At 42.1% G+C, this 23,758-nt stretch overlaps 1 protein-coding gene across 6 annotated transcripts in view; it reads right to left on the bottom strand.

Annotated features, from left to right (window-relative positions):
* pcnx2 (pecanex 2) overlaps positions 1-22,931 on the bottom strand; it is a 36,942-nt gene extending 14,011 nt beyond the window's left edge. For 2 of the 6 annotated variants that reach the window (XM_088609753.1, XM_088609755.1), the window contains exons 1-21: positions 21,937-22,924; positions 18,876-19,078; positions 18,024-18,144; positions 15,987-16,023; positions 13,360-14,496; positions 11,704-11,848; positions 11,173-11,315; positions 10,380-10,458; positions 9,322-9,457; positions 7,998-8,140; positions 7,135-7,288; positions 6,594-6,626; positions 6,203-6,374; positions 5,469-5,579; positions 4,871-4,962; positions 4,490-4,599; positions 3,657-3,759; positions 3,402-3,494; positions 2,950-3,100; positions 2,296-2,437; positions 614-791 (exon numbers count right to left, since the gene is read on the bottom strand). In XM_088609753.1, the coding sequence (XP_088465879.1) occupies positions 614-791; positions 2,296-2,437; positions 2,950-3,100; positions 3,402-3,494; positions 3,657-3,759; positions 4,490-4,599; positions 4,871-4,962; positions 5,469-5,579; positions 6,203-6,374; positions 6,594-6,626; positions 7,135-7,288; positions 7,998-8,140; positions 9,322-9,457; positions 10,380-10,458; positions 11,173-11,315; positions 11,704-11,848; positions 13,360-14,496; positions 15,987-16,023; positions 18,024-18,144; positions 18,876-19,078; positions 21,937-22,089 (3,636 nt within the window). In that variant the 5' untranslated portion in view covers positions 22,090-22,924. Of the gene's footprint in view, positions 1-613; positions 792-2,295; positions 2,438-2,949; positions 3,101-3,401; positions 3,495-3,656; positions 3,760-4,489; positions 4,600-4,870; positions 4,963-5,468; positions 5,580-6,202; positions 6,375-6,593; positions 6,627-7,134; positions 7,289-7,997; positions 8,141-9,321; positions 9,458-10,379; positions 10,459-11,172; positions 11,316-11,703; positions 11,849-13,359; positions 14,497-15,986; positions 16,024-18,023; positions 18,145-18,875; positions 19,079-21,936 lie in introns of all 6 variants that reach the window. The other 4 variants (XM_088609759.1, XM_088609758.1, XM_088609757.1 and 1 more) reach the window with 4 other exon arrangements.
* Positions 22,932-23,758: the final 827 nt, after the last annotated feature.

Raw genomic sequence — 23,758 nt, 5'->3', positions numbered from 1 at the left:
AATCGCAGCAAGGTAGGTCTGCAGATCATTATATGTTACTCTGTTGCTCTTTGTGAATTCCTGGATGTTTTTGTGTGTTATTCTTGGGGCAGTCTTGACAAGATGACTATTCGGGTAGAGTCACCATGGTCTTGAATATTTTTCTTATGTCGAGAATCTATCTGACAGTCTCCAGACTGATGGGCATCAGCTACTCTATTTGTGATTCCTTCTGAAATCTCTTTTGATCATGGCATGATATGCGACCACATAAGCTCAAGGTTTATGACCACTATATAGGACAGGGCAGCTCAAACTCTGTAAACTAGGGGTTCACTTATTATTACACATACCCTGGTTTTTAATTATTCATTTTTATCTACTTCATACAACATCAGATCTCAAAAAATAAATCAGTAAATGTAAACTCTTTTGCCTATTTACGAAAAGACAATGTACTGTTTGTCTCAAGCATATTCTCAGGGTTACACTGTTAATTAAGTACAGGTCCTCTTATGGTCACAGACATGGAGCTGGTACCATTTACAAGGAAGTCCTTCTCAAACACAGCAACCACCAGCCCACACAGCGGGCTCCCATCTGCAGTGACCTCTGTGAGGTCCCCCTCACTCACCTTGTGGAACACAATGGACATGAGGAAGAAGTCCAGGAGGAATGTCTCAGACGCCCAGCTGTAATCGTACTTGAAGAACAGTAAGGTGAATATCAGCGTCACGCACTGGAAACTGGGATGGCAAAAGGAGGAGCGCAGCAGCTTCATCCCAGCAACTGTCATCAACAAGACATCACAGCTGGAGCAAAACACAGAAACCTAAGAGACTCGGGGGGAAGTGGCATGTCTGAGGGCTCGCTGAGCAGACGCAGAGGCAGGCAGGGTTAAAAGGGTTCGGCAGGATCCTTCGCCTGGCCGTGAGCAGGCTGGTTCGAGTGGTTCAGAAATCCCAGAGCTATCTGCACTCTGGATTCCCAAAATAACTACTGGTCCATTTCCAGTGCTTCTGGGACATTCAGTGGTCGTCTAATATAAACTAGTGGTGATACATTGGTGCATGTGAACAACTAACACATTTCCTGAATCCCTTTCTGACAAGGAATTAAGGACAGGAGAGTTTATTTATTACTACAAGTTCCTGTAGGAACACAGACATCCGATAGTACAACAAATAAAAATATATGTTGTTTATTCTTATATATTATTATATTATATTAGAGACAAGAGGAGGAGGCTATCAACTACAGAATTTTGTCCATCACGTGTAGCAGATTCAATGTAATGGATCAAGCACAGCACTGACAAAAAGACACGTTACAGCACATTACTGTTTCTAAAATATATCTGAAAGCTGGTATTACTGGCATTGAAATAAAAAATACACAGTATTTGTAGGAGCATGAGAATTATTTCACTTAGATGGGACTAATATTTGCAGCCTTACAGTTCTCCTTGAACTAGGACACAGTCCATGGATGACAGCATGTTTGTTCAACAACAGACCTAGTGATATTATCACATACAGCCTTCCAATTGCCTTTCTATTCCAAGTAATATTTTAAAAAGACAAGCTTTAAAAGAAGTTGGCTTTCCAACATTTCAAACACTGAATAGAGGGACACATTTTTGTAAAGCACTGTCCAAGCCTGATGAAAATCAAAGACACAATCACATCACAGTCTAATGATATTTTTATCAGACCAATGTGCTTATTGATACATAAAATATTTGAAAGGCCTTTAAGTCAGTAGCGTTAAGGCCGGTTATGTAAAGTTTATATCAATTCTGTGAATAAGAATAGAGAATAAAAAAACAACTTATTAAGACTCTTGAATATGTGACAATTATTATATAACACTGCGGTTTTGTTTTAGATTTGTGCATATGGTCTTCAGTACCTTGGAGTGTCCTAAAAAGTTCTAACCTGGACCTAAACCAGAGTATTCTCTGATATTGAAAAATATCATTTAAAAATTGTATAGCCCAATTTTTACAATGGTTGGGAACAAATACATTTGAAAATATAATGATATATATATATTTACATTCTAAAATATTGTAGATTAACTTTGACATATATTTTACACATAGAAATGCATCTTTTTGCCTGTAATGCTTCTAAATGCAAATTATTCTTTTTAATTATTTTTTAAGATTGTTTCCAACCAAGTTGGTCATATCTTGTAATATGGGATTATATTAATTCTATGGTATATTCTTCTTCCTGGGACTGAAGGGTTCCCCCAGATGCCCTCCTGACAGCAGGATTGTCTGTCCTTGGAGCAGAGGAAAGCGCTACTCACTGTGTGCCCAGCTTCTTTCTGTGGCTGAGGCAGAAGCCGTCGTTGATCAGGGCGCTGAGGATGATGGCTGGGTAAATGAGAAACTTCTCACAGCAGACCAGACACACATGCAGCCTTTCAAACCACATTAAGTGGGCGTCCTCTGAAACATGGAAAGAAACTGCGAGTTGTGGGGCTGGATCATGTCAGATCCATACAGGGAAGCAGTGCTTAGCAGTCCAACTGTCTCAAACTGACTTCTACTGTCTCGCTTTCAGGAAAGGAAACAGGACTGGAAACAACAACGCTTTGATTTCACAGCATGTAGAGAGAGACAGAGACGTGGAAGCGACAGACCACCAGCCACCTTCTATGATTTGATTTTGGAGAAGAACGTTTGTACCGCTGGACGAACAGCAAGTTTTGAGGGAACTGGATTCATTCAAAAGCTTGAAACAGTCTTTCCAGGCTCCCACGTGCATCCTAAGTTCCTTACCTTCAATGAAAAGCATCAGCCCGGACCATTCTTTTAAACGCCCAAGCGAGTGAAAGAAAAACTGATGAATGACGTGCGAACAGAACAGAACGGGCACCCCTGGAGAACTGGTGTTTCCTGACCCTGCCACCCTGCTCTATAAAAGCCGACCGATTCTGCCTGTCTCGGCTCACACTGACCTCTTGGTTCGTACTGCGTGTACTCTTTACTTTTGAGAATGGGATGCGAGACCCAGAGCCAGGGGTGGTGCTTCCTCAGCTGAGGAATCAGGTAGTGGGTGACAACGCCAACAGTCCCAGCTAACGTGTACAACACAATGGTGACAAAGGGCTGCAAAAGACAAGGACACAGAACTGACAGCGGGGGAAGAGTAGCTCATGCACACAAAACGCGCTCCCCTGTCATTCTGAAAGTATCGTTTTTTTCCATTTACCCAGGTTCAGATACTACCTGGAGATAATCCATTTTGGAGTTCACCGCCACAAAATTCTAAAACTGATGATGATCGTCATTTACATCGGCAGCTGGTTACGTTTTTGATCAGACTGTTTTTCCCCCCCCCAATAACATGAACTTCGGTATCCAATAATTCAGAGGGAAGAGCAGAAAATAAGATGGGGATGCTGCTTACCTTTAGGGACAGAAACACAGTGCTGGCACTCAGTGCAAACGTTAAAACAGACGCTGCAGTGCACACAACCAGGTCGGAGTGGAGAATTTCCCTCTGCGCAGAATGAAGACAGGGAGAAGGGTTAATGTTCACTTGCATGTAGAGGTGATTCACTTTATCCTCTCCTGTTTGGATAAAACAGTGAGCAAAGTGCCTTGACTGCAACATTGCACGGCCAAACAGCGATAAACCACCTTTAGATTATAGTTCCATTACCACTGAATTCCTCAGCTTCTCCGGAAGAGGATCTGCATTTTCCACTGAGTTGTCCTCATCACAGCCTTTTAAATCAGGCAGCAGTTTAGACTGGATCAGAGACCTGCAAATACAACCGTTTCAGGCCTGTATCCGATCCCGGAGCATGACATCTGACAAAGAGCAAAACACAGCTGCTTGACATGCGATTGTGAAATTGTGAATTGACTACAGGAGCTCAACACCACTGAATTTGCTTGGTTAATATCAATTTTAACTGTTATATTTTTAATATAGTCTTGTGTGCAAATCCCAAACTTTCTTTGCTACAGGTATATTTTTGTTGCTAAAAGGTGGGTAGAAACCTCTTGCCCAGTGCAGAGTTTTTACCCTTTTCTTTCTATTTTCATTAAATCTGATCTGCTTTGCTATTATACCTCCACTGAAATGAGAAAGAAACGTACATGTTGCTATTGTAACAGTGCACAAGACTAGATCTAAAGCATGGGAGATTTCGGTACTACAGTAAGGTTTGCGTTTGAAAGACTTTGGTTTCTGTTATTCTGATTTTTTACCCGAAACTATATCAAAAGTGACAGATAATTAAAGAAATACCCAAGTGATTAATTTAGGTTAAGACATTATCAGTGTGAAATCTGTAGTTGTAATAATGTAATACATTAGAAATTATACAAATATTACTACAGTAGATTTAACATGATCTTTTCACAAATATGTGCAATTCCGTGGGAACTTCTTTAACAGGGAGATTTTTAGAGCAGGACTGAATGAGGTTTGTGCTAGTTTCATGCCGACCCCAGTGCAGTGTAAGGCTCAGTCTGCAGGATCCTTACAGCAGTACTGAAGGGTCACTGCTCTGGCGACTGAGGTGGTAAGAAAACACAACGAGCAGACCACAGAAGGCAGAGAACAGGGCTGGGATGTGCTGTTCATCCCATGGCTCCTGAAATCAAGACAATAAAACAAGAAATAAAAACAAAGTCATGGTGCTTTCATAAAGTTTAAAGAAAGGAAATTCAGCCTTCAGTCATCCCTCTTACTGAGTTGGTAGTGTTTTCCTAAAATTAGGTTTTAAGAATTATGCACAAAGGCACAGAATTTATTTTTGTGCAGGAACCAATAAAGCTAATTGCCAGCCTTTACCAGTACAATTATGTATTGGCCTCGTTTACAATATTCATTGGGAGGAGACTAATAACTCAAACCTACTGTACCTTCAGAGCTCCAAAGCAAAAGCCATAAAGTGTAGCCAATGCAATCAGGCTGCGAGATAAGCTGTACAGTGCAGAGGTCATCCCTGTGACAGCTGCAAGGAACAAGAACATCACACACATCTAATGCTTCACTTAATTCTGCAAACCCTCGGGTTCGATAAGTAGCCTGCTGAGGCGGAATTCAGTTCAGTTTAAGGTAGATAACCGCTTGATTTGTCTGCGATGAGGCCACAGTTCTGAGTGCCTGGTAAAACCCATGTCCAAGCACTTAAACACACACTCACAACTGTTACACAAATAAGAATCAGTTCTTTAAACAACCATGGATATCTGCTTTAATGCACATTCATTTCATTCCACCCTCAGCCAGACTTATCTCATCTTCAGGCTGCACAACCAACACATACAGTAATCAACAAGTAATTCAGCCAGCCAACAGTCAAAAGTAATTTTCTCCGTCTACGCCTGTTGAGCATAGTTTGGGGTCACATATAATTTAAATACATATCCTAATGAACTTGAAAATGCCACTATTCTTCACTGTGTGTTGCTGGAATGCTGTTGCTGGATTGTTTTCAGCAAATAAAAACAGACGTACCAGTTCCGCCAAAGAAATGCATGTCGATTTGTTCCAGCAGGTAAATCAGGAAGGTGTTGATTTGGGGGAGGAGGCCCAGAAGAAATATAATTGGAAAGCAGTGTACAAACCCTGCAGAGCAAAGGAGGAAACAAGTCAAAATGAGCTTCTAAACTACTGTCATATGTTCCTCCTGCAATACTTGTTTCTAGTTTCTCACATTTTTGTCAGAAGTGTAATTTATGATTGCAACATTTAAGTGATAACGATAATCAAAGACAGGAATAGTTATACACTGTAAGGAACAGGAAAGTCAGCATTAAGCCGACATGGAATCCAAGTCACACTTATTTGTACACTAGAAAAAGAGAGATGATGGTTCTTGAGACTCGGGCCCTGAAGAATTTCGTTTCATTTGAGAGATGTTATCAGGTGTGAAAAGCTGGGATAGTTGTGGAAACATGAAACAAAGCTACCTTTCAAAGTTTCAAGGAAAATTGAGTAACTCCAGCTACATCAGCATTAGCTACAGCTAATCAGCATGATGTCCAATGTTAAATGTTCTGCTTGTCTGACCCTGTAGCTTTGAGAATTTTGCCAGTTTTAACAAATCACAGGGCTGTACGTATTTAGAGTATTTCTCAAAACCATCACCTCACTCCTTCAAGGATGTTGAGAGCTCTGATTTCAAAAGTGTTTTTGCACAGTATGACCTTTCACAGGTCTCTACAGAACTACACAACAGCAGTGTGTACCTATTAAAACATCTCGTATGAATTGCAGGACATCTGGAGAAATTATTCTGATTCCATAGACTGTAGACACAGGGAGGTCCTGTTTCTTCAGAACAATCTCCAGCAACCAAATAAGGGCACAGAAAATACAAAAATAGGCAGCTCTGCTGTAGGCAACAATCTGATTGTGTCCCTAAAAAAGGGAAAGAAAAGACATGTTCATTGTTTTGCAGGTCAAGTTAAGTGTTTCTATAAATTATCATTCTAGAGCTGATTATAAAACCTTGAGTACTCACAATTCTTTAAGTTCTACTTGGGCAAAGGATCAAATGTGTTTCATTTTCCTTTGGAAATACAAACATGTTGTCTTGGAACTGCAGCACATGACTGATTGGATATCTGCTTTACTTACGTGTGTTGGTGAGGCAGCATCTGGCTGGACACTCTGAAACAACATTGATAAAGGGAGTGAAGCTCATGACAGAAAAGAGCTACAACTATCCCAGCAGCTGGCCATCTCCCAGGTGTCAAATCTGCCCAGCATATAGTACTGATCTCTAGACATTTCTGCTGCCTTTCAGCTCACTGCAACATCTTCAGCAGATGATCTGTTTTTTCCTACTGCAGGAACTTCTGGACACCCCAAGCCTACTCCCATGCTTCAGCTTTAGAGCTTTCTGCTGTGTGGGAATTGGGATGTTCATTCAGAAATACCCGTCACACCTCCAGACATTTTCACTGAAATACTCAAGATCCTCAGGGTCTTCTTACCACTTGTGACCTTAATCACATAGTTAGTCACATTCAGTTACAGTAGGTGAATAACCAAGCAAATTATTTTACCCAACTGAATCCACTGCTCTTCTTAGTATGGAGCACAGAGGTCATTTTACATAAAGCCTGTAAACCAGTAAAACAATGGGTTGAGTGAAAGTGGACAGAGCCTTGCATACCTTCAGTAAGGAGTACTGACAGCTAGCGATGACCAAGCAGAACTGGAAAATCCATATATCTTTAAAGAAGCCGTGGCTCAGCAGTACAAATCCAAGGAAGGAAACCAGGAATGCCAGAAGCACAGCCACCATGTTCTCCACCGCATCCTGGTTCCTGTGAGCAAACCAGACAATATCATCTTCATGGCAAGAGTCTTTGTCCTTGGCCCGAATGTCTCCTTATCAAATGCGTTTTGTTCTAACTCTCAGCTGCTTACATCAAAGCCTGGAAAACTACTGTTAGTAATGTGATCTCACCTGGAAAGTCTTACAAGTATCTTTTGCTCAGGAACAGAGAGCCAAGGGTTGTGGGAACCTGGAACAAGCTGTCCAGTCTTCTTATTAAAGCTGATAACCTGGCTTCCTTCATAACATGGCCAGATGAGAACCTCACAAGCATGTATCTGCTAGCAACAACCTGATCTAGATGGACCAATTGACCTCCTCTCATCTGCTACCATTCGTATGCTCTTAAAAGACATGATGCCTCTTTTAGTACTCACCAATAGATTGTTCTGAATCAGTGTGTTGATATATTAGGACTTATTAAAGCCACTTTATTAATTTTCCACGATGTTCTTTCAATGTAGTATAGCAGTATTTAAAAAAAAACCCAACTACGTTCACTTACAAAAACAAGAAATAAAAAAGAGTTGTGCATTTAACTGAGTCAGTCCACCCAACTTCTCAGGACCAAAGCAAACAAAGGTAGAATTATGTTACAAAAATAAAGATAGTAACGATTTATGTGGAGGCATAGAAAAAATCACTGAAACGGTTTAGAAGTACTGTGATCCAGAGAAAGAGGAAAAGTGGTTGGTTACCTGTCCAGCAGTGCCAGTAACGTCAGCCGGTCATACAAGATATTAATCCACTTTCCAGGAAAAACCCAGATCTTGTAGTACTGCTTACGAGCAGGGTTTTCCTGTGTACAGGTCTCTGAGGTTTCTTCAACGGAGTCCTCTTCCTTAATGCAATATACATCATAGGCTCTTGAATGTATTTATCAATGGTATGTCTTCTTTACAGTATTACAGCCATCACAACAGCCAATGACCTATGACTTACTCAAATAACTTCATGTACTTAACTCAAAAGTCACTGGAAAATTATTGTCTGCATCATAATTGAAATATATAATAATAGAAATATGATTAATTTTCCTGTCTCTTTCACAGTCTCTAGAGATGTATGTTTTTACCCCTCTCCTTGTTAGATTGTTGGCTCACAATTTACCTTCATGAAGGTTTATCATGGTAACGTACGAGCATTATGAATTTAATTAGGGTTTCCTTTCACTAATTTGCCTTGATTTTACCATACCATCCTGTTCTTTAACCATGCTTACCAACATCACAGGTTACCACAATAAATATTATGATAGAAACACCATCCCCAGTTGAACTTTTCAAAACCCGAAAGCCACACAAAATCCAATCCCCTAGCCCACTTAAACACGCTCTGCTTCAAAGGAGGACAGCTCCCACTGGAGTGGGAAGAGACAGTTTAGAGATGTTATTGTAGCCATTTGTCTCCGTTTTCTTCCATGATCTGTATAACACAGCACAAATGAAGAGTTCACTGTTGTTTCTAACAGCAAAACACTGAAATACCATAGGGGCTCTGCACACACTCTGCACACAAACTAAATTACAATATAGCAGTGGGAAAGTAAGGAACAAAAACAGCAAATTCGCTGGAACACTTGAAGAACTCTCTATGAACTTTGTCCACAAAAACGCGTGATCGTTTCATATAGAATATGACTGCCCTTTTTTGCGCATTTGACCATGCATAAAAGTAAAAATTAGAAACAGTGCAACCAAATTAGAAAGGAACTATTCCTTCATTATAATTTCCCAGTCAGCTACTGTATCATTTTCCAGATCGAATACTATAAAACACTGGTACAGACACTGTTCCATGATTGCATTTGGTTTGTGAAGATGACCTGAAGATGCCGATCTTACCATTATTATGAATTAAAAATCAATGTTGTGTGCTATATTGAAGCCAGCAATTAAAGTAGACAATACACTTGAACAGCCTTGCAGGGTAAGCCAAAGTATAGTTAGATTTTTCAGTTGATGTACAGTACTTCTCAAGACTACAGAGGCTTGCTTGCACATGGCTGTACTGCGCACGTACCTGAAAGATCTCTGGGCGTGTCCTCCTGGGCCTCAGTCTCTGCACGGGCACGACACGCCTCTGGAAAGGGCATTCTGGGAGGCCCGCAGCGGGCCCATCCAGGCACTCTGAGTTGGATGAGGTGGACAGGAGCTCGCTGGGCAGCCGCAGGACAGGACAGAAAACAGTTTACAGGCTCTTGCTCATGTGGATTAATACGCCATTGTCTGTGGTACTGTCCTGTGCTCCATTCCTTCCTGTCCCCAAACCTCCCCCACCACTGACTTCAGACTCCTGCTCGTACCACGCTTACGGGAACACAGCCTGCTCCTGGCTCACGCCTGCTCTGCCCTACAGCTGCCCAGCAACTGTGCTAAAAGCCCCTTCCGCAGTACAAACTCCCCATCATCCCATATCTCTGCCCTGCCTTCAGAAGCCTTGTTGCACTGCCTGCATTCAGAGCAGCTCCTGTATATAACCTCTGTTCAAAACAGGCAAACAGGCAGAGACGCCAGAAGCAGATACATTTCTTTCAAGCTTGTGCTAACGTTATAAATTGTGAAAGTTTGATTTTAGTGAAAATTCCTGTGGAAGTATGGTAGATTTAGGACATGGCAAAACATTATATCAATAGGCTCTGCCTCAACCAACCCATCCTATGTACCTGGAAGAGATTAACATTGCAGTACCCATTTGTGACAGCTGTTATTGACTCAATACATATAGGTTTGTTAAAATAATTGGCATAAATTCCTGGTCAGCATCTCATCAGATATCATCCCCCCTTTTCGTCTTCAAGTTGAACAGAGTTTTTTGCAGTGAAATTTATATTAGGTCAACTGGAAGTGCTGGGGTTGGTAAACTGTTTTTTTGTTGTTGTTGCTCAGGTATCATTTTATGTATACAGCATGTTTGATCAGTCTTCCTTCTGTCAAGGTATAATCTGACTGGAGACATGTGTGAAGTCACTGCACTAGATTAGCATTAAACGCAGAAGTTGAGCAGTTTGCGACTGCACATTTGAAACAGTGGCCATGATATAGCCATGATAGCCATGACAAAGAAATCTGTTAAGTTACCAAATATTCCCTGTAATCAGCTCTGCTCCCAGTGGCAGATTCAGTGCTCTTTCAGCATAGAGTTTACAGGGCCTCTCCCCTAAAATGAAAAATAAAAACAGATGAAAGTCAACAAAAAAAACACAGGCCTGTAATGTAAACATATCTTATAAAGTACATACCTGTATATTTTTCTCAATAAACCTGAGCTAATTTTCCAAACTTTTCCTAGAGGAAAAATCGTTTCCATATTTAAATCATTGTCACTGTTGTATTTTTAAAACTTTACATTAAATTTATACAGTAATACAAGCTCTGCAACAAATCTTTGAAAATGAACCTCACAATAATGTCATAGCTTTTCAGTCAGTGTACAAAAAGACAAACTCTCATGATTATAAAGAACTTTGAACTTGTAATCTGGGGTTCTAGTCTGGTTGGGTCTCATTTTTCAACAATATTTGAGTGTTTTTACTTTCATACAAAAACCCAATTTGCAGCCGCCAGTTGGTTCCTTGTGTCGTGGCTCTCTGTTTTCATACCACGCGAGCTGATGGAGGAAGGACAGACCTGCTCCTCCGGCATGTTCTCCATCAGGCCAGCAGGAGAGATGGCACAGACTGGGGGAACAGTGTGGCTGTCGCTGCCTTCTGTCACAGGATAGAATAATCCTACCCTCATCCTGCGCAAAGCTGCTAGCTAGCAATATGATGCAATGCGACAGAGCAAACACAGAAATCCTTTACAGGCTGAACCACTTTGGGACCCATGAATGCTTCCTGGGAGGAAAGTTCAATGCCACCTCAGTACTCACTGTGAACTGTGTGGAAGGTATAAGCTTCTTCTTTGGAGGTAGCTTCTGGTCTGCATATAATTTGCAACATGGAGCTTTCTGACTGAGAGGTCTGGGAAGGCAGAGAGTCATAATTGGGGTCTCCCTCCTTGTCCTGCTGAGGGCTAAAGATGAAGAAAACAGAAGCTTTACAAGCTTGTACATAAATCCCAAACTGATTCTTATTAAAAGCCCAAGATGCTACAATGACAAAATTACTGGACAGCTCAGAAGAGACTGTAAGCAGTCAAATACTGTTTTACATTTTGTGCTTCTTATTGTACTTTCATTAAAGCTGTACTGTAGCAGAGCAAGAAGGAACATCACCCTGGTCAATTACTAATGCAGATCTCTTGATGTAATCATGATGATATAGTTCTGATATCTAACTTCAGGGTATCTGTTTTATCCTCATGGTGGGGAGCGCAGTGTAAACATTGGTTTATGGAAAAGTTAATTGTACTTATGATTATTTTAGATGCTTTTTTACACAGTGCCTGTGGACAAAGTTACCTCTCTGGAGAGACAGCAAGCATCTGGTTCTCAGGAACTGTGTGGTGTGCGACTGCTGTCTGCAAGCTGCTAGGTGGGTTGGTGTGCTCTTGGGGACCTTCTGTGTCAGTCTCCTCGTCGTGCTTCATTGCTGTTACAGTGTCTGCTAAAAGAGATAGCAGATGTCCCTCATATTGGGCAATAAAGACTAGGGATTCTCCCAATACAAAGTTTCTCCTGCCTTTTGTAGGAACACTTGACTGCCCATTGCAGAAGGGGCAATGGCGAACACCTCAGGCTTTCTTCTTTATGCAGAACCACAATTCTGTGGTAATTTCTTGCTGGAAGCCACTTGGTTTTAAGGAAATAGTTAATCCCTAAAGACTTTAATTTTGTATTACAACAAGTAGCTTCTTTGCTTAACGAGTGCGTAGAGATGTACAAATAATGTCGATAATGAGCAACACTTGACAATGACTCGATGAGACCTGACTGGTAAAAGTGACGAACTGGCTACCATTCTGGAACACTTCATATCGGCTGCCCATGTAGAGCTGACATTGAAGGTGGCTAAATGACAATCGTGGTTTCTTCTCATCCAAACTAACATGGTTTACAATGGACTACGTTGTTCTAATTGTATTTAACACTAGCAGAGGCTCTAAGAAAAATGACGACAGTCATACAGTATGCATAGTGTAACTCGTGAATTTGTCCGAGACTTCTGCACAGAAATTTATCTCAGTTTTCGCATTCGTTTTTATATTCCATGCAATCTGGAAGGCAAAGTTTAAATGACCTATACACATGCAAATGTACCAGTCTCAAGAGCAGCACTGTGAGCTGCATTCCTAGCGTGAGAAAGCAGTCTGCTTGTAAGAGCTCTCTAAACATAACTTTCACTCTAGCCGTCTCTGGTGTCTCCCAGATGCGCTCATACAATTACTTTGACAAAAGCAGCAAAGTTGGAACTCCGATAAGCTACAGGAGCTAGGGGAAGAATGCAGTATTAAGGTGTCTGAGCATGAAAAGAATAAAAAAGAAGCTATTTGTTTTCTTAAGACGGGTATGTGTGTAATGGGTACGTGAAAACTTTACTCAGAATGTTCCATCCCATAACACACTACACTATATGCTCAAATGTAAGAGGAAAGAAGTGTAACTGAAAATACATTTAAACGCCTTTCATTACAGGTGGCCTGAAGGCCCTCCATGTGGAAATTTCAAATCTGACCAAAGAGGGAGGGAGAATTACACACAGACACACAGAGTGAGATGTGCCACAAATGACACAAATACGAACCCGGAGGTGAAACAGAACGCTACTGAAACGCCACCTGAAAGAACCCTCAGTGACGAAAATGAAAATGTGTCGTTGTAATCTACTGCTATGCCAATTAAGCCTCTATGCTCTGGTGAGGTATTATAAGCGCCACTTGATCTCTACGATGAGCAGAGAATGCCCAAGTGTTCAGCAATAGCAACAGTGTTTGTGGCGAGTCATCTGTGGGAAAGGAAATCTGGAATTCAAACAGTTTTCAATTAAAACAAGTTCTGTTATGACAATCAAATTAAAAATAACCTTCATATCCAAACAGCAGGTTTTCCTAAGCAGGGAGGTTTAGAGCTGGTCACTGCAGCATGAGAAGACAGGTGAGGAACCGCACCAGAACTGACCTTCATCTGTCGCCCTTTCTCCCTGCTCGGCGGCGGCTTCCACCTGATTTCCAGCGCTGCTCCTCGTGCTGTTGATGGACTCCAACAAAGAGACAAACTCCACGAAGTTGGACTCGTTGGGAATCTGGCCCTCCTTGGCTTCCAAGTCAGACTTGGAGGACGTCAGAGTCTGCAGTTTGTCCTGGGCTTTATCTGTGCTGAGGACAGCGTCTCTGCCGCTGTCCATGCTGAGGCCCCTGTTATGAGTCTTCGGCCCACTGGAGTGTTTACCGTTTCCTCTCTCGTACCCGGACGGAATCTGCAGGAAACCGTCAGCTTCTGTTTTGGGCTCTTGCCCGTCGAGGAAGTTCTCCTCTTGGTGGGAGCACACTTGCGATTCGATGCCAGAGGAGCTGTTCTCATTGGTCGCGTTCACCCGTGGACTGAGAAGCCCATTCTCGTGCTCGTTGGACTCGCTGTCCCTGCAGTCCTGAGCGGCGGAGTCGGTGCTCACCTGCTCCTTTGATAAATTCGCCTCCGGCGTGGGTAGCTGTAGGCTCGCGTTCGCGCCGGGCGAAGACCCGCCGTCTTCGGGCAGGTCGAAAGTGATGACGGGGATGTTGACCACACCGGGGCCAGCAGCTTCGCTCCGTAGCTCCGAGGGGGCTGGGGTGAGCTGGAGCTGGGCGGACTGTCGAATGCTGAGCTTCACGGTCTCCTCCAGGTCGGCCGCCGTCTGGGCGTCGCAGCTCAAAGTGATGACGATCTTTACCGTGTCGCTGTCGTCGATCTGGACGGAGGGGTTGGAGTTGTCGACAAGGACGACCGCAATTTCGTCAGAGCAGTAACTCTCCCCGTGGTGGCTGCCCGTTGGGGGCGCACACTGCTCCGGGCTGATCTCTAGAGAGTTGTTGTTGGCATCCTGCTCGCATTTCCGTTTCAGCATTTCTTCACCGACCTCTTCCAGATCTCCCTTTGGAGATGGGATTGTTTCTCCCTGAGAGAGATTTCGGTCGCTTTCCTTTGACACAGTGTGGGGTGCAGCAGCAGGAGTATTCGAGCCTTTATAAACACCTTCAGAGACAAGCTTCTCCTCTGTTATTGAGGCCTGCTGTGCAGTTGCCCTTTCTTTCTCAACACGTGGTGTCTCTGTCATTCCTGTATAATAAAACACAACAAATGAAGATGTTACATCTACTCTATTTCCAAGTCAGAGAAAGAATCGGCCATTTTCAGTTTTAACTTCACGTTAGTATTCACAGCATTGAAAAACCTGACACGTGCACAAGATAATTTCTGTAGTAAATAATGTCACAATTCAGGTGACTCTTAGTATTAGAAAGTATTTAGAAAGAATTTGAGTTTTTTAATCCACTTGCAAACTTGTGTGATAAAACATATGGTTAGTACATTTCCAGTTGGTAAAACATGCCTGTGTCTGTTATTTAAACTGGGGAAATTCTCTCCACTAAAACCCAAGAATAAAAACAGGTAAATTTGCAATTTGCTGATGGAATATCTTGATCTTGATGAGAAATGTTTTTCACATGAATTTAAAAAGGCATTTGATAACTTTTATTCATTTTTTTAAATACTGCAAGACATATAAACATGCTTAACTTCTCAAACATTTACAGGCATGCAGCAACAAGAGAGTTTGCATTCTGTGGTGAGTCTGAGGAATGATGATCAATACTACAAAATAAATGTTCCACATCAATGGATTCCTGAGTAATGAGGGGGCCATTTTCATGCTGACTAAGCAGACTTGCGCTTTCTGCTTGCTGGCAGTTCAGTCAAACATCTTCTGGAATTTCCTCAAGAAACCCATTAAAGGAATCTGATTGAAGTGAGAGCTACACGTGCAGAGATAAGCATTTCTACAGTTTTGAAGCATTAGCAAAAGAGCTTGTCGTCAATTAAGCTCATATTAGATGAACTTCAGTATACGCTGCGCCCATGTAGAAAAGCACACCGAATCATGAAATTGCATTGAACAGTGTCAGTGTTTCTAGACAGGACTAGTGCTCCAGTCTGTCTTGCTGATTCCCACATATATTTAATGCTAGAGGGGATGTAAAAAGACATTTGAGTGAAGAGACTTTTTCAACATGATAGATTTCAGAGAATAGATCGAAATTGAGGATCGATTACCAGATGATAGCTTGTCATGTCTTCCTTCCTAACACACATGCACACACACACACAATTTGGGCAGTAGGATTAACACCTTAACGCTACAGTCTGTAGTCTTAACATCCTGTCAGATCATAGAAGCTAAGCAAGGCTGGGTCTGGTCAGCACTGGGATGGAAGACCTCCAAGGAAAATTGGGTTGCTGGTGTAAATGGTGCTGGTGGTCCAGTAGGTGATGTTCTTGCTTTGGGATGAGACTTTCCAAGCCAACACCACAGAACAGTGACAGGAGGCACTTGCTACAGGAGGTGTCATTCTTTGGATAAGACATTAAACTGAGTTCCTGCCTACTTGGTCCATTGGAACTGTTTGTAAGAGTGGTCCGATTACCCTGAGAAACTTGGTTAAATTCTGCTTTGGTTGGTAAAGTGCCCTTGATTCGGCTGGTCAGCTTGCAATACAAATAAGAGGGAATTATCATTGTTATGTTATAAGGAATCAATATGCAAATACCTTCATTGCTCCTGGCAGCTTCAGGCTCTGGGTGTTCCTACATGAGCAAATAAAATTGAATTAAACATTTTTTTCAATCCACAAGTATGACACTAAGCTCCAGTCCTTCTTTAAATTAATGGTTTTACATGTTTCTGCAGGAAAGCCTAATAAAATTGTCTCATATTAGAATTTTATTTAACAAGTATATTAGCATTTTTACCAGTGATGTGCTGAACAGCTATAGCCATAGATATAAAAACTTGTAATAAACCATACTTCTTACTATTAGTAATTATATATTAGTTATAATTATAATTAATAAATTAAAACGTATGTGGATAGAGTGAATAACTGAAAGTGGAACTGCTTCAGGTGCAGAGAGAGAGGGGGAGCAGAAGAAAAGAAAGAAAGGGGAGAAGACAAATGAATAAGAATGTGAGAAGGGAGTGAAAAAAACTCCAAAATACTGGAATGGGAGATCTCCAAAGAAATCCTGTAAATGGTGCTCATGCCAATTCCAATCGGCTGCCCACTGTGGTGACCAGGGTCACTGTACTGTAGGAGATGCCGTCCTTCAGATGAAAAGCTAAACCAAGGTGCACACTTCTAGGCCATCAAAGAGTCTATGAGACTCTTCAGAAGAGTGGGGCCCTGCGTAGCTTCTGCCTGGGGCTAGCACAACCAGACCTCCTTTAATTCAGCTGGAGCAGCGGTTTCTCATTGCTCGCCCTGATCTGCTGTGCAGAGGGTGCGGGTACAGAAGGCTGTCATGTGTCCCTCAATGGGGGCTGCACTTCAGTGGTAGGCGAAGTAGGTTCCCTTCCATGTGCAACATTCTCTGGGATTTTTAAGGGTGAAAAGTGCTATATGAATAGGAAAAATAATTCCTACAAGGAATGCAGTAAATGAAATTGCTGTTAACCAAAATGGGTGATCTTGAAATGCCCAGTACTGTCATGTATGTGTTGGCTGCTGGATACGTATTTGCAAGTGGCACAGTACCTTCTGCTGAAGGATGGCAGCTGTGGACAGTTAAGGAGACTGTGGACACGAAGGCTGTGGGGATCAGGTGCTCAGCAGTGTGAGATGATGGCGGCTGTGGACAGTTAAGGAGACTGTGGACACGAAGGCTGTGGGGATCAGGTGCTCAGCAGTGTGAGATGATGGTGGCTGTGGACAGTTAAGGAGACTGTGGACACGAAGGCTGTGGGGATCAGGTGCTCAGCAGTGTGAGATCATGGCAGCTGTGGACAGTTAAGGAGACTGTGGACACGAAGGCTGTGGGGATCAGGTGCTCAGCAGTGTGAGATGATGGTGGCTGTGGACAATTAAGGACACTGTGGACACGAAGGCTGTGGGGATCAGGTGCTCAGCAGTGTAAGATGATGGTGGCTGTGGACAGTTAAGGAGACTGTGGACTAGAAGGCTGTGTGTGTTACGTCACACACAGCACCCGTTTGTATTTACGACACTGTTGCTCTTATGTTTTGGGGTTACTGCGTTACGGCACTTACTGTAGGTGCCTTGGCTGTTCCAGGACATGCACAATAAAAAACAGACGTCCATAAAACCTGTCTGTCTCAGTCCCTGGTTTCCCACAGTATAACACTGGAATACAAACGGACGCTGTGTGTGACATAACACTGTGGAGACCAGGTGGTCAGTGGATGGAGATGATGAAGGTCGTGGACAGTTAAGGACACTGGACAAGAAGGCTGTGGAGACCAGATGGTCAGCAGAGTGAGATGATTAGTGGGTCTGGGAAACAAAAGATCCATGTGCAGGTGTTGGTTTTCTTCATCCATATAAGTCTGGACATAACTTCTACTTGTTGCTTTGAAAATTGGACACCAGTGCAGCTCCCCCTTAACCTCTAATGGAAAGAAATCCTTATATTAATAATAAAAGCAATGTTTAGTTTCACTAAACTTTACACTGCGAAACAAAGGGACCTTCCATGTGTGTTACAAGGATTCTCCCATGAGAGTTGAGTACGCTGTAGAAAGGAACAGATTTTTATGGCAAATCAGAAGCAAAGAAAAGTGAACAACTCACCACAACAGCGACACCTAGAGCTGTTTCTCTCCGTTTCAGAGTGACGATGGCTACAGGACCCTGATGTCTGTCTCTGTTTAGTTCCGACATGGCAATAACATCAGGTACAGTACTGCTCTTCCTGTCATATAAATAAATGTCTATCAAAATGAATGTTAAATCTTCTGATTCTAAATTACATGACGGTGAAAGACCTGTTTTATTAGCCAATCCAATCCTAAAGCAAGATCTGTGGGGTAGAGTTTAGTTTGTCTCATCGGGAAGGCTTTGTCTAATGGAATATACAGTACGTGCTAAAAAACACCTTACAGGAGGTACACATGGGCATTTTACAAAGAAAAGAGTTACAGAGAATCCGAAAATTCTATCTCCCATTTTACACCACAAGAGTGCAAATCTTGCTCACTATAAGGGATGACACCTCTCTTGGGGTTTTTCACTTATGCTTTAACGAAGTGTTGTCTTTAAATCAGGCCTGTAGATGACTGTTCAGCAGATAAAAGACAACTTCCAAATAACAGTGACTGACACTAAGTAATTTAAAGATTTGGTTAAGTGCATTAACTTTTTAAAACTGACAACAGCATAATAATGTAATGAACAATAAACAATAAACATTCAGCAAACATCAAACTATCTCTTTACTCAAGGTAAAAATTCCATCTGGGTCAAGGTGTTTTTCAGGAGCCTGATGTCCACCCTGTCCTTCATTGACCCTCGCTCTGCTGCACTAGAAGTCAGGGTACAAGACCCCAGCTGTGGTGACCAGTAACTCCAGCCTCTCACAATAAACACTATTGTGTATACAGTAGATATGAAATGTAAAAGTAAAAGAGTGTCATGGTATTTTACCTCATACTGCTAGAAAGACACACATCAGAACCATGGCTCTTCTGTTCTCCTGCTTTCCTGACATCTGAGAGAGTGCTCAGAGCCACAATTTCATCATTATCAAACATCAGGTGGAGCCGATAATTGACCAACTTAATCAGGATGAAAAGCACCGTCACCAAACTGCAGTAAATACTCAGTGTCACACTGGTCGGGGGCAGAGCCTGAAACACACACACCATGGGAAAAAAAGGTCTGATATCAAAAAGCTTCTTCCAGAGCAGTGAACTGGCCAAATTAGTAGCCTGGGCTTGGAGGTAATACAACTGTTTCAAAACTGGATGTAAAAAAAAACAAACATGATCAGGATACAGTCCTGTCTGCATGTTTAGCCTTATGTTAGGCAACATTGACAGTAACCTGTTTCTGGACTGAACAGTATACTTCTACATCTGTTCTTTTTCTTTCTCCCGTTTACAACCGTTTTTGTGCAATATATGCCAGGGACCTGTGCAATACATTTATATTTTATATTGTGCAGTACAACTTTTGTGTACTGTTCTGTTCTGGTTTGTTCTTTGTGTGTTCTGGACTGTGAGTAACTCTTCTTAGTGCACTTCTCACTGTACTGACTGTATTGTACGTATTGTATTATTATTATTGTATCATTCGTTACACTGTTGCTGTGTTGTCTGTGTTAAGCTGCTGTTGCACTGCAATCTCCCTCACGGGATCAATAAAGTATCTATCTATGTTCATGTGAAGATGGTTATAAGGCTTTTTAAATCACAGCAAATATACTGTAAACATCAAATTGCAATTCTATGTGGAATAATATGCAGCAAAGCTCTGCAGAACTAAACTGAAGAATTTTCATTCTGGATGTGGAATCCGTAGTGTTTTCTGTTTTAGTACTGTAATTTTGGAATTATAAGAGGGCTTTATTGCCAACCACAGGATAGACACAACACTCAACAGATACACTTTTCTGCATTGTCCTTCTCCGGACCACCCAGGAAACTCCATTCCATCCAACAATTATGCATAATTATACTACTGTTGTATTATTATACAAGGCTGAAGTGAAATTCTTGAATCAGAAGGCATTGTACATTTTGTACAGGATATTCCTGACTCACAGTTAGAAATAAATTGTCAGACTGCTCTACCACTTATGGAAAACTCGTTAATGAACATATGAATAAACACAGCAAATAAATACTACACTGAAGTTTGCAAATAAAGTATAAACCATTTTTTAAATATTTTCAAAAGTACAGATTAAGGCAACAGAATAATTGTTTTCATATCTCAGTTTAGATAAATATGATCTGGGAGAGTCCTTTTTATACATAATTAATGACCACACAATCCTAAAACAATTAATTTATTTTGCAAGGTATAATGGAAGTATTTAAGACATTACCGCAAGTTCCTGTGCCTATCCACAGACAGTGGATATTTCATTGGGATGTGCCAAAAATCTCTAAGAGCCTAACCACTTTCACTTTCCTTTGAAAGGATACGCAGTCTGGCTGCTACAGTTGTTCTCTGGCAAAGCGACTTTTTTTATTTTAAAACTTATGTGATTGACAAAGGCTAGAACAAATGAATCCGATATTTTTAGAGATTGTTTTAGAAGTGTAAATTTGCATGGTGTCTTTGTTTTCCTCTAGGGACTTCTTGATAACAAGAATCTTCCTGCATTTTTCAGTGATACTGCAGAACCCTTTTTAGACAATCAACAATCATACTGTACTTTCCTATGGAGGAGGGGGCTGTTAAACTGGTCCAGTTAATCCAGTAACCAGCTAGTATAGCTCATTAAGAGCCGACTTAGAACAGAAACCTGCAGACACACCAACCCTCCAGAACCAAGATTATACACCCCTAATGTTCTTGAGGAAAAGCATTAGAGATCACTAAATCCTAGTTGTAACTATACAAATAAAAGTGCCAGTTTTCCTCTACTACTGCAGACCAGCAGCAACCTTGAGACAAATCCATGTTGTGAAAACATAATGCTTGAAGCGCAATAAAAAATGTAAAGAAGATTGGGACTTTATGGTGTGATGAATGTATTGATATCTCAGGGGTTTGTGGGGTGTCTGGCCATACATCTTTGGGTTAATACTGATTTCACTGAATTGTACCACACCATTCTTCATGGCAGATATTCTTAACCTAAAACCAATTTATTATGATTAGAACTCGGAGCTGGGATCTCTTATGTTTAAGATGTATTTTAGGATTCACCCTAGAAAGGAACGTGTGACTACCGCAAGTCAAGCTCTACTTATTACACGGTTCCTTGAAGGAAAACTTAAAACTGGGTTTAGTGAACCGAACAGCGCGTGATTCTCTTACGTGGAAGCTGGCGACACCAATATCACAGACCCCGTGGAACACCAGAACAATCTGTCTGGAGATCTTTAACCTTCCTCGGTCATCGTAAACGGGAGAGAGGAGGCGCTTGAGCTCAAATATCCCCTCCCCGCAGGCACAAGGGTTTAGAGCAACTAGGAGGCGCGTGTGATGCTAAATGAAAAGGCGATACAGTACGTTAACCCCCAATCGAGGTACACGTTTTGTGAGACGGAAAAAAATAAATATGACGTTCGACAAGACGTGCTAGTTTATCTCAATATTATCTTTCAAAATAATTTCCTTCGTGTCAAAATGAACACCGGTGTGGCGTGCCTCATTCACGTTTCAGTGCGATGCCCTAGTAATTCTCCTCTGGAGCGGCTCGGTCTCCTGTCTCACTCTGATGCTATTGTACTGTCATGCATTCAAAAACCCACTCCGCCTCGCATGCAGGGAAAAAATGCGGTATTGCTAGGAATTTCTTTTCACATCTGACGCCCTTTCAGTGGCATTAAGGGAAGCTTATCCCTGAACCAAAAATGCAAACAGAGCAAATCATAATTAATTTTAATGAACTGCACGCAAATCCGCTTGAAGTCCTCGCGTTCACGGCTCAGGGACAGAAGCGAGCACACGCGTGGCTTCGTGTTTTTCACAAGGCTTCAAAGACATACGTGTATAGCCGGGCTATGAAACAGAATTTATTTTTACTCACCAGGTGGAGGGTTAAAGGGAGCATGAGAAGGAATATCCACAGATAGAGGTGACAGGAGTTATTGAATTTGTTCTGGTCTGGGTCATGGTACCACCCCCCTGTCAGGGATGCCCAGACTCCCTGCCGGAGAGTCTGGAGCACCTGAGAGCCCATTCCCTAAGATCCGATAAACATTCAGAGAGATTCCGAAAAACGTCGCTCAGGACGCTGCCATGTTGAAGCTCTTCCTTTCCTTCCCAGCGCCCCGCATCATTCTGATGGCAGGTTATTCGTCTCTCGGCGCATTTGCTTGCCCAAGTCACAGGCACGACCGCTGCGCAGCCTTGCGGATGCGCCGCTACACCCGCGATCAGATCACTGGAGCCGCACAACAGCTGCAGTCGGGCTTTGCTGACGAGATTCCCGCAGCGCCAAAGAGCCGCTTCCCACTTCTCAAGCCGCGGGGTGTCATCCGTGAACGCGAAACCTCACTCGGCGGCTCCAAAACAGCTTAACGGAAATGGGTTTAAATGTCAGGTGTAAAATTCCGCCCAGGTCCGACCCAATCACAGCGAGGACAATGGTGAAGCAAGGAGACCGTATCCGCCGCAACACGTCATTGATACAAAACGCATGAACGCAACACTGCTAGGGGAAACAGAAAACCGGGCTCATCATGATGATGTTACTCATGTCGGTCGGGTTGTGGGCAGAAAACAAAATTTGGGCTTTAAGGGAAAACTCATCTTTCCCTGATTTATTTCTTTAACAACGGAAATTTGGTATCACGTAATCAAACCGAGACCCCGCCTGAAAGTAACAATCTGTGTTAAATCTCTGTATTTCACAGGAAAATGTGTCGTGTTCAATGTTTTGTGTATTGTGACGTTTTCTACCTGCCTGCAAATTCAATTTACCACGCGGGACTGAACTATAATCTGTCAGAGCTCACTGGTGTATTTTCTAGTTATGTGAATTTAGGTACTTATATCATTACTAGCGTGTAAAACTACAGCTCACATATAAATACTGTACAACACGATTCACCTTTATCATCCTACATTTTCACCCAGCCGGCTTTCCTCCGGTCCCTCTACGATGTAATCACAACACGTTCATAATGTGCCTTTTATCCTGTGTAACTCTGAAACCCTTTAAAACCGAGGAGACGGTACCGGAAAAGAAGTGAGAAACCGTCTCAGCGATGGAATTAAGGGGGGGTAATTCAGAGGAACAGATTTTACACCCCAAAGTGGATTCTAGTCAGGACACTAGACTTACACCACCGTTCTTGAGATCTTTAATCACCAAGTGGTCAGGTTCTTATCCTAGACATTGGCCACCAAAATTATGTCTGACCCCACTCACCCCAGTCATAACTTGTTTATTCCCCTACCATCTGGCAGAAGGTTCCGGTCACTCCAGTCGCACACAACTAGACTCCAAAATTGCTTCTTCCCCAGAGCTGTCAAGTTGGTGACGCCCCCACTCCCTTCCACCTTATTATGATCTCTCCTAACATCCTCCTGTACCCACAACGACTGTACTCCTACACCACCACACACACATGTAAGCCGAAATTGTACTGTCCCCTCGATAGCCCAGTAAAACTGTAACAGGCATAATAATATTTAATATTTATTAATTAACCATACTACTTTTAACCATACTATTTTTTGCACTGTTCCAAGAATTACCTTGCATTGTTTTTGTCCTGTTATATTTTCTCTGTTTGCGGAATTTTGCACAGTTTTGATTACTTGATTACATGTTATTTATGTTATGTTATTACATGTTACTGTTATTGCTATTGTGTAACTGTCTGTTGTCTTATCTTCTGTCC

Source organism: Lepisosteus platostomus, chromosome 17 (assembly GCF_059453375.1).
Source record: "Lepisosteus platostomus isolate fLepPlt1 chromosome 17, fLepPlt1.hap1, whole genome shotgun sequence".
NCBI classification, from domain to species: domain Eukaryota; kingdom Metazoa; phylum Chordata; class Actinopteri; order Semionotiformes; family Lepisosteidae; genus Lepisosteus; species Lepisosteus platostomus.
The sequence above is the reverse complement of the archived record's forward strand: the minus strand, read 5'-3'. Positions and strand labels throughout refer to the sequence as shown.